This window comes from Microtus pennsylvanicus, chromosome 1 (genome assembly GCF_037038515.1).
Source record: "Microtus pennsylvanicus isolate mMicPen1 chromosome 1, mMicPen1.hap1, whole genome shotgun sequence".
Classification (NCBI taxonomy): domain Eukaryota; kingdom Metazoa; phylum Chordata; class Mammalia; order Rodentia; family Cricetidae; genus Microtus; species Microtus pennsylvanicus.
This window is the reverse complement of record NC_134579.1, coordinates 125,019,772-125,036,026: the sequence shown is the minus strand read 5'-3', so window position 1 is coordinate 125,036,026 and position 16,255 is coordinate 125,019,772. Positions and strand designations below refer to the sequence as shown.

At 46.1% G+C, this 16,255-nt stretch overlaps 1 protein-coding gene across 2 annotated transcripts in view; it reads right to left on the bottom strand.

Moving 5' to 3' along the window:
• Positions 1 to 5,005: 5,005 nt before the first annotated feature.
• The window catches only part of Coro1c (coronin 1C), a 74,868-nt gene continuing 63,618 nt past the window's right edge, over positions 5,006 to 16,255 (bottom strand). For both annotated transcript variants that reach the window (XM_075983112.1, XM_075983121.1), the window contains exons 5-11: positions 15,867 to 16,048; positions 14,648 to 14,767; positions 13,367 to 13,471; positions 8,590 to 8,735; positions 7,129 to 7,186; positions 6,147 to 6,392; positions 5,006 to 5,304 (exon numbers count right to left, since the gene is read on the bottom strand). In XM_075983112.1, the coding sequence (XP_075839227.1) occupies positions 5,185 to 5,304; positions 6,147 to 6,392; positions 7,129 to 7,186; positions 8,590 to 8,735; positions 13,367 to 13,471; positions 14,648 to 14,767; positions 15,867 to 16,048 (977 nt within the window). In that variant the 3' untranslated portion in view covers positions 5,006 to 5,184. The remainder of the gene's footprint in view (positions 5,305 to 6,146; positions 6,393 to 7,128; positions 7,187 to 8,589; positions 8,736 to 13,366; positions 13,472 to 14,647; positions 14,768 to 15,866; positions 16,049 to 16,255) is intronic.

Genomic DNA, 16,255 nt, shown 5'->3' with positions numbered 1-16,255 from the left:
GGTGAACCGGACCCTTTCCTCTTTTATAGACACTAAGGTGAACCGGACCCTTTCCTCTTTTATAGACACTAAGGTGAACCGGACCCTTTCCTCTTTTATAGACACTAAGACAGCAGCAGTATTCTAGGTTCCATAGCAAACAGTGCCACTCAGATCGCCCAGTGCTCAGGAAAAACAGCCACAATGTAAGGCATGCTCAAGTTAAAATAACCTACATTCTGTTTTTGATTATGTCTATCTTTCCGTATGTGTGTGCAGCAAATTACAGGTGCTCAGAGAGGCCAGGAGTGGGTGCGGGATGCCTGGTTGTGAGCTGCCTGATGTGGGTGCTGAGTACACACTCAGCTGCTGAGCCAGCTGTCAGCCCCAGCATGTTCCAATTGTTTACAGAGTAGGCTTTGAATTTCATGATTCTTCTCATTAAATAGGTTTTTGTTAACTACTTAAAAATGCAAATACCACCAAGTATGCACACACCTTCAGTCCTAGCCCTGTGAAAGCAGAGGCAGGTTAATCTCTTGAGTTCGAGGTCAGCCTGCTCTACAAGAGTTCTGTGACAGCCAAGGTTACAGAGTGAGCTCTTTTCTCAAACAAGTCAAAACAACAACAACAACAAAAAACCACCCCAGCTTTTATCATGATTATTGCTTTTCTCCCCCCCTTCCATTTTTTTTTTTTGTTTTTTCGAGACAGGGGTTCTCTGTGGCTTTTTGGAGCCTGTTCTGGAACTAGCTCTGTAGACCAGGCTGGTCTCGAACTCACAGAGATCCGCCTGCCTCTGCCTCCCAAGTGCTGGGATTAAAGGCGTGTACCACCATTGCCCGGCCCCCCCGTTCCATTTTGTTTTTTCAAGACAGGGTCTGAAAAACCTGTGTAGCCCTGGCTGTCCTGGAACTTGGTTGAGAGACCATGTTAGCCTTGAACTCTCAATCTTCCAGAGTGATGGGATTTAGGTGTGTGCAGCCATATCCAGTCAGTTATGTACATATACAATAAACATTGTATATTAAAAGCAAAAGTCAGAATCAACTATATCCTACTTTTTCTAAGATTTTTTTTTTTTTTCGAGACAGGGTTTCTCTGTAGCTTTGGTGCCTGTCCTGGAACTAGCTCTTGTAGACCAGGCTGGCCTCGAACTCACAGAGATCCGCCTGTCTCTGCCTCCCGAGTGCTGGGATTAAAGGCGTGCGCCACCACCGCCCGGCTCTAAGATTTATTTTTATGTGTATTTGTGTGTCTGTGTACCAGGGAGCACATGTGTGCAGGTGGTCTCTAAGGCCAGACAAGGACATCAGATTGCCTGGAATGGAGCCACGTTTGTGTGTCTAGACACACGCTCCTAACTGCTGTGCCCTTTCTCCAGCCCCCAACTACAACCTTTTTAAAAAAATGTTTCTTACTCAATATCCTTCTTAAATGACTAAATAGTCACAGGCATTACAGGAATGTGACCAGTGACTGTGGGGCCAGTTCCCAGCCTTCTAAGTCTTTATGCCCCACTGGTGTTTGGGGCAAAACTCTCCAGTGAGAAGCAAGGGTAAAAGCTATGCATATTAAGTCTGGACTTGCCCGTGGGCCTGCCTGCCTTCCAGAAAGGTGCTGTCATTGTGCACATGTGACCTCTAGTGAGGGAGTAAAGGACCCACCTCTCCAGTGTTCTTTGGAGGTTACTGCATCCCGGGCAACAAATGCAAACTGTGCCACTGGCCGCAAAATCATGTCCACGAGTCAGTGACAATTTCAGGACTCCTAACTGCGCTGGCAGGAGACAGGGCTACTTACAGTCAACAGCTTCCTTGAGACACAACAGCAAGCTTTCCTGAACACAGAGCACTAAGCAGAGGGGGGGAAGTAACCCTAAAAAGTAAGTTCTCTCCAGACAACGTCTGTCTGTCTGTCTGTCTGAGAGTTAGCGACACAGAACTGTCAGGTCTCCTGGCAGAGGATCAAGGTGGCCAAAACCAGACAACAGGCCAGTCGTAAACAAACCACCAGGCTACTCCCCCACAGCTGGGGTCCCCAGAGAGAGACCTGCCAACTTCCCCTCCCAGGGGCATGGAAAACCAGTTGCTGCTCCCTCTGCTCAGGAGGAAGGACCTGGGGTGGCGGTAGGGGCATCAGTTTCCTGTTACTTGCTCATCACATCATAAGCACCAAGAAAAGGTAAACACGGAGACTTCTTCCCTACAAATACTGAAATGTCATCAGGGATGGAGTAATAGAAAAGAAGAAGTTGGAGGGTACAATGAAGACACAGCGAACCTGCTGGAACACAAAGCACAGGCAAGGTTTCTCTTCTACTGAAAACCCTGCTTTAACACACACACACACACACACACACACACACACACACACACACACACACCCATGCACCCCAGTTACTCAGGTTACAGAGGCAAGAGGCCCAAGGCTATCTAGCATACAAGAAGTTCAAACACAGCCTGAGGTACCCAAGACCATGTCTTTCTTCTTTTTAAGATAAGGTCTTACTATATACCCCTAGCTGTCCTGGAACTCACTATGTAGACCAGGCTGACCTTGCTTCTGCTCTGAGTGCTGGGATTATAGGTACGTGCCCCTACTCCTGACTCTGAGACCTTGTCTTAAACAACAACAATAAAACAACAAAACCCTAGAACAAAAGTCAGGTCTGAGGGTGTGGCTCAGTAGGTAAAGTGCTTGCTGAACATGCACAAAGCCCACATGAACCAGGCATGGTGGAGCACGTCTGTGATCCCAGGCACTTGGAAGATGGAGGAAGAAAGATTTGAGGTCAGCAAATTTAAAATCACCCTAGGCTACATGATGCCTTGTCTCAAAATTCCAGGAAGCCCCTTCCCCAACCCCTATTCTGGCCATGTTGTCTCTGTGCAAGAGGCCCAGTGGTCAGCTTGGGTGTTTCTCTCCTCCAAAGCACATGGGATTAGCATCCTTTCCCTAATCCAGGGAAGAAACAGGGGAAGATGAGCTTGGCTTCGGGTCACACTGGCCGCCAAGGCTGGAGGCAGGATCTACCAGGCAGGTCTGAGAGTCTGGACCACAGCACCAGCTGCTGAGGCCCCCCTGATCACCCTTCCTTGGAGCACAGGGTCCACCCAACTCCTCGTACTTACTTCCAGAGAGCACTGTCATGCAGCTGCTGCAGCATGCCTGTGTCCAGCAGGAGTGAGGTGTGAAAGAAACACAGCACACAATTCTAATCAATGTCTTTTATATTTGAAAATGGAAGCAAGTGGTTTGACAGAACACTATGGCCACTCTATAAGAGCGGATCTGGGAGCAGTTCACTGTCCTCTGGTGTCCCAGCTTTAGGAAGACAGCGACAAGACAGGGAAAGATCCAGCATATAGCGGGTGCCTACTCTGAGCCTGGCACACACTGTGGCCGCTGGCTTCTCCTCGCTCCTTCCTCTCTCTGAACCACATTCCCTCTGGTGCTCCATCACCAGCCCCAACAACCGCTACTTAATTAATTCGACCAGACTCCAGCACATTTCTGAATTCTGGAACAAAGATGCTCGCCCAGCAGCGCACACTGCTGTCCGTGCAGTGTGCCTGTGAGTCGCTCTAGCCATTTCTTCACATCTCAGTATCCACGTCAACATTAAAACACAAGACAGACACACAAACCCACAAAGGTGCAGACGCCCTGGAGCGGAGCTGGCAAGCCCATATGGTGGCTGCGAACCTTTCTTATAACACTACCCAGCCAGCCCACACACTCTAACTCTGCCTCTGTCCTGATACCCTGTGGATTTGCTTGCAGCCAGCACTGTGCCCACACCAGCATGGACACATGCCAAGGCCTGCCTTCTATGATCCCCTGACACTATCTGATCAACTGCTTTCACAAACATGCAATACCAGGAGCTAAGTTCCAGCTGCCCCAGGAGGCAAATAAGGCTCAGCCTGTCCTCTGTAGGTCCAGGGAACGCAGTGCTCCACAGTCATGGTCAGTGCTGGGGAACAGTAGCCTGATTTGTGTGGCACTGAGGACAGTGCCTGCCCATGGTGAACTACAGCCTATCTCTACAACCCCCTTTCTACTTTCTTCTGGACTTTTCCCTCAGTCACAATGTTTAAGAGCCCTCAGGTCATATCCTGCACACTGATTAGGCCTGACAGGCAGTGGGCAGACAGAAGTGGTTGGGCTCCAGAGACAGGAGGCAGCAGAGTGAGGTGGGGGGGGGGGGTCACAGAAGATGTGGGAAACACGACCGCCAGGCAGAGGCTCCACTCACAGCTCCTGGGTTCAAGCCCCACACCATGCCCAAGGGCCAAGGCAAGCTGCATCACTGGACAAGAACACCTCAACACACGTGCATCCTTTTGTCTTGGGCGCCCTTGTCCAATATGGACCGAAATGGAACCACAATGCTGGAGGGGACAGAAGCAGCAGAGCCTAGTAGAACAAAGCTGCAGAAACACATGCTAGTTTGGGTTAGATCATAATCATGTGAAACATCAAGAAGCTAAATTCCATCTGTACAACCACCCACTCCTAGAAGAGAGAGGACAAGAGCTGTTTGATCGAAGACTCAACGGAGTGGAGGGTGGTGTGTGGGTCCACGTGATTCCTCAAGTCTCCCTGCTGGACAGCCATTAGATGACTGGGTTTGTGCTGCAAGTGACCAGCACTGTGTGGCTACGCTGATTGTTCCCGTGACACTTTATACAAAATAATCTTCTCATCTTCATTTTGTTTATAAACATACACAGTGCTGTCCCTTTCAAATAAAGAAGGGAAAAAAACCAAAAGAACCAACCACACAAATACTGTAAAGTAGCAAAGTACAAAGACAAAAGCTACTTTTGGTTTTGGCAACATTAAAAAAGGAGAAATACACAGAGCAAAGGTGGTGTTGGCCCCACTCAAAAGGTGTGTGGGCAGGACACTGGGTCGGGTGGGCTTTCTAAAATTCAGAATATCTGGCATTTAAATGTAGTAAAGTTCAATGTCACTGGGCCTGTCAAACACCAAAAAGCTTCCTGATAAAAAGCTCAGCTTTCATTTTTTTTTTTTTTTTTTTGCAAATTTGGGAGAGGAATTGAGTTCTTATTGGAATGTGGCCTATCGCTGGCTGACAGATTTGAAATGGAATGTCTCCAAATGGCAGTGCTTCCCTTTCTGCCCTCCCTCGGAGCACACCAATGAGCAGCTGCCAACTGTGGAGGTGGGCGGGCCTCAGACCGCCATCTTTGCCAGCTGCTGCTCTAACTTCGAAATGCGCTCGTCTTGATTGCAGATTGTGTCTTTTATGGATTTGATCTCTTTTAAAATCTCATCCAATTTGGCTTCGTTTTGCTAAGAAAACAAACAGAAAAAGGTGACCAACAACATTAATGAAGTCTAACAGGGCAGAACGGGGAAACTTAGCTCAACATTCCTACTCTGGGAACAGCTAGGACACCAGGTCTTTCCGAGACACGTGACACTCCTGAGACAGAGGAGTTCACAAGGAAAATGCAGTGCTCAGTGAGACTCCCAATCCTCACCTGCACATCTAGCTGGGCAAAGCCCTACAGCCCACTCACGCCTCTGGTTGTTAGCAGCAGCCCCCATTTGTTCTGGGAGACTCCTTCAGCCATAGAGGGCTTCCCGCCGCTAGGTCTTCTGAGGAAGCCCTATTTTCTCTTACTTGAGCTTATTCAGTGGAAACCTTAGGGCACCAAGTCCAGATGCCAACTTCTTGGTCAAGGCCCAAAGAACTAGCTTCTTCAGGCACTCTGGTCCACGTGGTTTCCTTTGCTCCTCCCCGTTCCTGGACAGATACCTATCCTTTCCTGTGATGGCAGTGCCCTCTGGTGGTAGGCTGGGCTGCCCCTAAACCCTATGGCTCTAGCCAAGGTCGTCCATATTGCTACCCCAGAGTCACTACAGCACTATGCAGTACCCACGGGTACCATGTCCTTCTCTTGGAACACTCACTTGGCTCCTGCAACCCTGAACCCCATGATGCTTTACTGGAGAAAGGGATGAAGAAAACCCTGCAGGGATCCTGTCCACTCTCAGACAGCACAGTAGGCAATACAAAGGCAGTGCTAGCTAGCCAAGAAACCACAGTCACCTTGTCACTGGACACTGGTCTGCACCAGGGAACTTTCCAGAGGACACACCAAGTCCAGCCCCAACTACACACTCCTTACCACACTGGTTGTGTCTGTGGTCTTCTTGGGAGCACTGATGAGATCACTCTTCTTATTTGCAGCTGGCTTGCTGTCCAGAATGTTCTTCTTGACCACCTTGAGATCCCTGTTCTTGCCTGGAATGTACCCATGCTTCAAGGAGATGAGGATCGGGTCTGCATTCTTCCCCTCAAACCACTCCTCTGCTTCCAGGGCAGCTTCCGGCCCCGCTGTGTCAGGGTATAGGTCATCTTGGAAGAGGTCAGACTACAAAAGGTATTTGGGCAACATTTGAGAAGCGAGAAAGGCTGGGGCTTTCCTGAGCTGTTCATCTTTCTGTAGTGCTGAAAACTAAGTCCTGTGCGCATGTATGCAGGGCAAGTGTTCTACCTCAAGCTGTATGTTCCCACTCTTTACTTATTTGCCTATAATTTGGATAGCAGGATTACAAGCATGTGCCATCACACTGATCTGAGTTTTTGTTTTTTTAAATATAAGTTACTTAAAAACTGGGTACGTGGAGCTGGAGAGATGGTAGACTGGCTAGTTTTATGTCATTTTGAAAGAGGGAACCTCAACTGAGAAAATGCCATAGACTGCCTTGTGGACAAGCCTATAGTGCATTTCCTTGATTGATGATTAATGGGGGGGGGGCACAATTCACTGTAAATGGAGCCACCATTGGGCAGGTGGTCCTGAGTGCTGTAATAAAGCAGACTGAGCAAGTCATGAGAGCAAACCAGCAAGCAGTGCTCCTCCATGGCTACTGTATCAACTCCTGCTTCCAGGCTAGAGTGTGACCCGAGAGTTGTAAAGAAACGCTTTATGGTCATGAAGGGTGGCTCAGGGCTTATAGCATTTGCTGTTCTTGCAGAGGACCTAGGTCTGACTGCCAGCACCCATGTTCCAGGGGAGCTGACACTACCTTCTGAACTCCTTGAGCAGCAGGCAGGCGTGCAGATGGCATACAGACACACACAGAGGCAAACACTTGGACACTTACCTTCCTGGGGACAGTCATGATGATAGGTTCACACTTTCTCTCATGAAGCTTGAAGAACCTTCAGAAGAGAAATAAAAACAAAGTGGCAGCTCAAGACTACTTTCCGAAGCGTCGGTGAGATGTGAACACACGTCACTGACTACCTCATCCGCTGTTCCAAACCTCCGCATGGCTTTGTGCTCCCTTTACAGAGGGGGGAACAGACTGAGGTCATCCCTGCAGCTGGAGACGGCGAGTGTGAGAGGTCTGTGAAAGATGTAGTGCCACGCCACGGGGACTCACAGTGTTCCCAGACATGAGGCACTGAGCATGCGACACATAAACAGCATTTTTCTCTTTGGGTTTTCATGTGTGTGTCTTGTGTTTCTGCACACATGGCACATGTGTGGTGCTCAGGAGACAACTGCTGGCGCTGGTCTGCAGGTTCTTTTCCACTTTCTTATAGTTTTTATAATTATTATTTCTGTGTGTGTTAGTATATAGGTGTACATGCCACAGCATACATGTGCAGGTCAGAGGACAACTATGGAGTCAGTTCCCTTCTTCCACTTTTACAGGGTTCTAAGGCTCACACTCTGGCTATCAGGTCCATGTGGCCAGTGTCTTTACCCACTAAGAAATTCTGCCGGCCCTGCCTTCCTCCTTTCATTTGAGGCCTGGAACACTGACTCTAGAGCTTCTGGGGATCTGTTTCCTCCACCTTCCATCTCATTATCACTGGGATTACAGGTGTGCAACATAGTGCATTAACATAGGTCCTGGGGACCTACATTTAATTTACACTCAAAAGGCCAGAGTTTTACCAACTGCACCATCTACTTTTTTTTTTTAAAGGCAGGGTTTCTCTGTGTAGCTCTGGCCACCCTGGAACTTGCTCTGTAGACCCGGTTGGCCTCAAATTCAGAGATCTACCTGATTCTGCGTCCTAAATGCTGGGATTAAAAGTGTGAACCACCGGGGGCTGGAGAGATGGCTCAGTGGTTAAGAGCATTGTCTGCTCTTCCAAAGGTCATGAGTTCAATTCCCGGCAACCACATGGTGGCTCACAACCATCTGTAATGAGGTCTGGCGCCCTCTTCTGGTCTGCAGACACACACAGACAGAATATTGTATACATAATAAATAAATGAATAGATATTTAAAAAAAAAAGTGTGAACCACCACCACCCACCGTACTGTAACTTTTAAAAAAGAAAAAAGAAGCCAAACATGATGGTGTAGGTCTGGAACCATAGCACGTGGGAGATGAAGGCACTTCATCTTACCCACTTGCCCATCAGGGAACACTACTACTCAGAATGAAGGAAGTGAGCATGTGAAACACGGGACCGAGTGGTATAACTGCTTTGCTCCATTGCAAGTCACAAGGTCACATGCTACAATCAGCTCCAAATACACCCAAGGTAGCCTAGTTGGTCTGTTCTGTCATGAACACTGGACACTTTGGGTTCAATTCTTTACCTAGCAATCTCACATTTGTTGACATCAAGTCCCCGCTTAGACATGTAGCCCATCCCTCGTTGAGGTTCCTTGCTGCTGAATGTGTTGAGGTAGTGGACATACGGGGATTCATCCGTGATTTCAAAATAGCGGATACTACTGTCACCCTACAAAAAACAGAGACAAGAAATGTTTTGTTTAACAGGGTAAAACCCCTTACCACCCCAGAATTCAAGGGAATCTAACTTCAGTAGCTGACTACTGCTTTTTCCAAAAACATTTGCCTGAAATATAAAACAGTTGTTTCCCCACCAAGATAAGTCCTTCCTACTTAGAATTTTGTAACACATTCTTTAGAAGGCTCCTCTGCCTCTATTCTGGGCCCAGAAAACAGGTCAGGGTCAGGGCAAAAATGTTACTGGTCCACACAACTGCCCCAAGCACCAACTTCAAAGTCAAGCAAGCAGAGGAGGCGGCTGAGAGCACAACCACCTGTCTGTGCATTCACTCCCTGGCCAGGGGAACAATGGAGTCTCTCTAAAAGAAACCTGGATAGCATCAAAGGCTCTCCTCGCAGTGTGTAAAACCCCACGGTCATCTTGTTTATAGTGGTCAGCTATTTTTTGGTAAGCTGCTTGAGGCAGGTGTTCACTAGGCTAAGAATAAATGATAGTTATGTCAGTGTGCCCGATGACTGCAACCTGGTCTGAAAGAGGACATGCATGCATGTGTACACACGTACACACATACACACGTACACACACACTGTGGGACTCCCCTTTGTATACCATGGGTTAATGAATAAAGAAGCTGCTTTCGGCCAATGGCTTAAAAGAATATAGCAAGGCTGGAAAAGACATAGAGAGAGAGTAGGTGGAATCAGAGAGAAGCTATGTAGCTGCTGCCAAAGACATATGCACCAGAACCTTGCCAGTAAGCCACAGCTATGTGGCGAAATACAGATTAATAGAAATGGGTTAATTCGTCAGTCTGCAAGCAAGATGTGACTGCCTCGCCAAAAAAGGTACCAAGTCACATGGCTAACACAAACAAGTATTATGAGCTAATATAAGTTATAAGAGTTAATAAGAAGCCTGAGCTACTAGGCTAATCACTTTATATTTAATGTAGACCTCTGTGTGATTTCTTTGCGACTTAACTACTGCTGGAACCAGACAGGAAAGAAAGACCTCAGTCAACAGAATGGCGTGCCAACTGTAGAACCTTAAGACAATTCTGAAGTCATTTCTGACAATTCTGAGCCCTCTCAGTCTCAGCAGTAATGCTCCCCACGTCCCCCCAGGGAACCAAGGACCTAACAATTGCCCCCACATGTACTAAAATGTTGGGAACTTTCCATCGTCTCCCTGAGTCCTTGTGAATGTTCTCCAAATAGAACTCAGTTATTGAATAGGGGCAAGATAACTGTTAGGTGTTGACTCAGTTACTGATGTTTTGACTTAGGCCCTGGGAAAGGGGCAAAGTGACCCTCAGATGTTTTCCTTTACCTCATCTGATCTCACAACCACTCTCCAGCCAATTATTGGTAATAGCCCTTTTGAATAAGCCAATCATAATAGTTAAAGAACAACCCCCAGACAATCCCTTCCTTCTGTGGCTTTTCCTTTAAAAATAGCCTGTACCAGCCATTTGGGGTCTTTCTAGCCTCCCGACTGCTGGAAGACCCTGTCACGACAGAATTAATAAAAATCCTCATGCTTTTATATTAGCTGTGGTGTGAGAGATGGTCTCTTGGGGGCGACTCCTCCTCGGTGATTGGACTCTAGGGTCCAACACAACGTGGGGCTAACCAAATCCACTTAAAAGCCTGAGAGAGCTTGGGAAGTTATTCTAGATAGAAAAGAATAGAATTAAGCACTGCTTCTTGATAGCAGCACTTTCTCAGGTAGCCTCTGCTTACTAGAGAAGCTTCCTGACTGTAAAACCTTGCAGCTCTTTTAAGAGGTCCTGCCACAAAACCACTTAAATGGTGTTGATGAAAAGCTGACTGCATATTGGTGGTGACAGGGACCTTGAAACCCAATAAACATGGCTCCGGCCAGTACCTCTGCCATGAGGCTAGACTCTCAGAAAAAAGCTAAGAAAAAATGGGCTAGATCCAGCTGTCAAAGCCAGGGCTTTAATCCTAGCCATACTGCTTAGCAAATTAAAGACTCATGTGGTCAGAAAAAGAGATATACAGTAAATATAGAAAGATGAAGAAAACCTCTAAATGGTTTACTGTATATTTAAAAATATATGTAGGCTTGGGAGAAAAAAAAAAGGTAAAGTCCTTAAAAGAAAAGAGAGTCATTGAGTGTTGTGGCACACACCTTTAATCCCAACACTTGTGAGGCAGAGGCAGGTGAATCTCTGTGAGTTCAAGGCCAACCTGGTCTACAGAGGGAATTCTAGGACAGCCAAAGATACACAGAGAAACTCTGTCTCAAAAAGCCAAAAATTAAAAATAAAAGAAATAGAGGTTAAAATAAAGCCACATAAAGATGAAAAATACAGAGAGAGTCTGGATACTGTATGTTATTGTGTTGTCTATAAATTGTCTGATAAGGGGCTGGAGAGATAGCTCAGTGATTAAGAGCACTGCCTGCTCTCCCAAGGGTCCTGAGTTCAATTCCCAGCAACCACATGGTGGCTCACAACCTGTAATGAGATCTGGTGCCCTCTTCTGGCCTGCAGGCATGCATGCAGACAGAATACTGAGAATACTGTATACATAATAAATAAATTAATTAAAAAAATTGTCTGATGACTGAGGAAGGAACAAAAGCTGCTAAAAGATATTTGATTATAGATGCTGTTGGATTAATCCAATATATATACTTTAAAAATGCTCTGACTTTAAAATTTAAGTACAAAGATATGTTACTTTGGAGAAGAGGTTTTGCTTTGGTTTCCACAGGAAATGAGGCACTGTGGATTCATTCTGCATTAAGAAAAATCAGGTTTGACCAAGGAAGACCCCTGAGAAATCTCTGATAGGAGGAATGGCCCAGATGTCTGAGTTCTGCATCCATGTAAAAATGGAAAATTCACTGAGAGTCTGGATTATGTATATTATTGTGTTTTCTTTGAATTTTTTGACTGTGAAGGAGCTAAGTACAGAGAGGTATTTCATTGTTCGGGCTGCTAAGCTAAACCAACATACATATTGTAAAGGTATCTTGACTTCAAGGATTTGCTGCTATGGAAAAGAGGTTCTGCTTTTGTTTCCACAGAAGATGAGAACCTATGGATTCCTTCCAGGATAATGTGGTTTGATGGACCAAGAACCCCTCCCCCAAAGGTCTCTGTGAACCTCTGAAAAGAAAATACTTTGCCCAAGAAAAAGCAAGAAGTTTGTAGAGAACTATGCCCCAATTCCCTAAAAGATGGTTTATACACGTTTGTTTACATTTAAAGGGGAATATGATATAGAGATCAATACTTTGCATTGGTACAGATCTTGGTCTACTGATAAAAATTTTAGACCAATTTTGTTATATGGATATTTCTGCTCTTGATTAAAGTACTGTGTGTGCAGTTCATTTAAAAGTGTAATGTATAATTAAGAAATATAGGTTAATAGTTAATCATCTATAATAGTCAAGCTTATGGTCATGTTAGGTTTTCTAGATATATTAGATAGGTATTCTTCAAATCTTTCAGAGACCTTCAGAATATGGCATTTAAAATGTTTTAAGAATTTAGGACTCATCATGACAATAAGACACATCTGCTCCTGGCAGCAGCAATTACTTCAAGAGGAAAATGGGCATCGAAGAGCTCCTTATGGAGTTTATTAGCTATTTGGGCAAGAAACTACTCTTGCCTGGACTGCTTGATATTATGCTATATGAACTGGACATGCAGGACTCACAGAAAAATGACTGCTGAACTTGTGTAAAGGTCCTTCAGGGTTCCTGCTTCATGAAAAAGTCTGCCAGACATTCTGCAGGACACAGGAGAAAGCGACTAAAAAACTGCCAATATAGGCGGAACTGTCTTTGAAATTTCCTATGTCATGGAAAAGTCTGCTACATACTACGGGCCTGTGGACTGAAGATGAATGCCCCAACGATACAGAAGAGCTCTGGGTAACTGTCCAGGCAGCAAGATGTCTCTGTCAATTCTAGAGTTTTGGAACTTGCTTACAATGCACTTCCCGTTTACTTAGGTAATATTATATCTTTCTGGAGTCTTTGATGGAGTTGAAGAATAGATAGTTATATTTATAATTTTTCTTAGTTATGACAAAAGATAAAGTAGATATAAATATTGTGACTGTAATCCTTGCTTGATACCTGTTCTGTTATATTTACTTTTACTATGTTAAAGTTAAAACCTTCCTTTTTATTTAGACAGAAAAGGGGAGGTAATGTGGGATTCCTCTGTGTATACCATTGGTTAATGAATAAAGAAGCTGCTTTGGGCCAATGGCTTAACAAAAGATAGCCAGGCTGGAAAAGATATATATAGAGAGAGTAGGCAGAGTCAGGGAAGAAGCCATGTAGCTGCCACCAGGGACAGATGCTCTGGAACTTTGCCAGTAAGCTACAGCCACGTGGTGATACACAGATTAATAGAAATGGGTTATTTCAAGATATAAGTGCTAGGTAGCAATATGCTTAAGCTATTGGCCAAACAGTATTGCAAATAATATAGTTTCTGTGTGATTATTTCATGTCAGCAGCCAGGAATAAACAAGTAGCTCCCAACTACACACACACGTCAGTTTAAAAACATTTAACCCTGTCTCTTCTAGGGTTGATGTCATATCAGACATAGGGTTCCTGTTTACCTTTCCACACAAGTAAATGATACTGGTGTCTGGGTCGTAGAAAGGCAGCAGCACCCCATTGCTAGTGTCCATCTCATGAAGAGCGATCGGTTCCTGCATGTTTTTCTGAAAATGAGTCCATAAACAACATACAGACATGTACAGACACATATTTAATATACACATGCATAGGGACGTATTTAATACACACATGTAGGCACGTGTTAGAAGACAAATTCTCATAACCTTATTATACATTCTTTAATATAATCCATTTTCCCAGCAGAATCTAGATTCTAAACAACATGGGCATATCCTTATACATGCAAACACCAGGGACCAAACTCACTGACAACTATGTTGACTGTATTGTACATGGGCAAACATCAGCATGGCTCCACAACACAGACAAAAAAAGCCTTTCTGCTTTGCAGCTGTTTTACTTTTTAATAAAGATTTTTGGCCGCATGTAAGGGGTGCACGCCTTTAATCCCAGCACTTGGAAGGCAGAGGTGGATCTTTATGAGTTCAAGGCCAACCTGGTCTACAGAGTGAGTTCCAGGACAACCAGGAGAAACTCTGTCTTGAAAAACCAAAAAAAAAAAAAAAAAAAGATTTTTTTGTTTTAAAAGGCCAATCTGGCCTACACAGCAAGTTCCAGGTCACCCAGGGCCATGTGGCAATCCCTGCTTCCAATGGCTATGCATGAGTGCAGTTGCCTGCTGAAGCCAGAGAGGACATTAGCAATCTGCAAATGCTCTTGCCCCGAGCCATCTCTCCAGCCAGCACTTGCTGTATAGAATACACATACTGAAAAAAGTTAAAAAGAAACAGCCCAGCCCAGCAGGCGGCAGGAGCACCGCCCTGTGGACACTCCTAAGTGGACTGTGTGCAGACACAGAACTCATTCCCAGAGCTAGCAGGTGCTGGGCCTCGGGAGCTCCACGAGTGCATCTCGAAAGTGCATTTACCGTGCTCCATTGAGCATGAGAACCTTCTGCTAAATTAAAGCAGCAGGATCTTAAAAATCACACTGAGGCTAAGAAGTAGCAGTGCACCCCTTTAATCCTAGCACTTGGGAGGCAGAGAACTCTGAGTTCAAGACCAGCCTGGTCTACAGAACTAGTTCCAGATCAGTCAGGGTCACACACAGTGAAACCCTGTCTCAATAAAAACAAAACAAAAAACAAAACAAACAAAAAACAATCCGCACCCCCACAAAAAATCCCCACACTGAGACCCTAAGACCCTGTCAGCCCCAAAGCCCTGCTCAGAACAAGGGAAAACTGGGAAGGGGCCTACCGGGTTCCAGAGTGCCAACTGCCGCTCACTCATGCGGCTAAAGCCAGTAGTGAAGACGTTGCCGTCGGCCAGGAAGATGGCACGCATGGGCCTGGCTCCTTCGTGTGCTTTTTCCTTCTCCTAGGAAGGAAGGGAGCAGATGCAGATTTTAGACATTTAGACAGGATGGGTAGGTTGAGTGTGAAGCCCATATTGGGAGCCAGTCTCATTTCACACACGCAGTGGGCCATTCCATGTTCCCTGGGCAAGACCTTAAGGTCACGGTTAACTACTGCCTCCCCGTCATGAGAAGTGACACCTAGTAATATGGTCAAAGTCAGCAAGCAGAGCCTAGGACAGACTGAGGGAGGAGCTCCATTCCTACACATTCTGTTGCTGTCCCAGCCCACACACTACAGCCATCAAACACACATCCAAGGGCTCTGCCATACACATTTCTCAAGAGGGTAACCTACAGGCTGGGGCAGCCACTAGTTTCTCCAACATCAAAGAGCATAAGGAAGGCTGCTCCTAGCCCTGTCTGGTTAATGAGAGCAGCTCAGCAGCCACCCTTGAAGATACTGGGTGGACAAGCACAGGGCCTGGAAAGACCCTGTGGTGGTGGGTAAGCACTCACCACGACTACTGTCCAGCACTAGACAGGGCTGTGAGTCACTACATCTCAGCTGGCCTCAGAGCACAGCTAAGGTGAGCTGTTCTTGGACTTCCCATCTGCAGCTGCAGGCCCGACATATACCTCTTCAGGCAGGATGTGCGACTTCGTTGAAGCCCTACTGGGTAGCAGATCCTGGGCACTAAGATGATGGCAGGACCTGCTGCAGGTCTGCAGGGCACCTGGATACTGTTCTGGGATTGGGATGGACATCAACTACAGAGCACCAGTGAGATTCCCAGACAGGTCATAGTTCGTTCGGGCTCATCAAGACCTGAAAACTTCTAGGGATATCATGAGCTGTTAAGTGCCCCTGCTGTACCAATACTCGGAAGGCAGAGGCTAACATATTTGTGAGTTCCAGGCTAGTAAGGACTATACAGTGAGATTCAGTCTAAAGCCACCATGAAGGGACAGAGCTGAGCCAAGGCTGAAAATGACTGGAGAGAAGAGAGACTGAGGCAGTCACCTCCCTGCACACAAGGACACCATGGCTTAAGCGTGCAGGTCCTCCAAGTAGAGTCTAGATCACTGATTGGCTACCAAGGCTGTACTAAGAACACTCACCGCAACGATCTCCTGTTTCCTGGGATCAATGACTCTCACTTTCTTGTCTTTGGACGCTGTGCAGATGAGGCTGCCGTTGCGGTTCCAGCTCACATTGTAAATCATGTCTGAATGCATGTCGTCCAAATTGATGAGGGCTTCCCCTGTCCCCACATTCCAGATGATAATGGCGTTATCACAGCCTGCACCAAGCAGATCAACCACAAGATGAGAAACGCCCACACAACATATGAGACAAAGCTGCAAGCCCACAGGGACACAAAGGCATGGGAAGGAAGATGCTGATGACAAGAGGCCCTACCTACTTACTGGGGGGCCGGAGTGATAGGATTTCTGTAAAGCAACACGGTGAAGCCATCAGCCAACAAAAACAAGAACCACACCAAAGC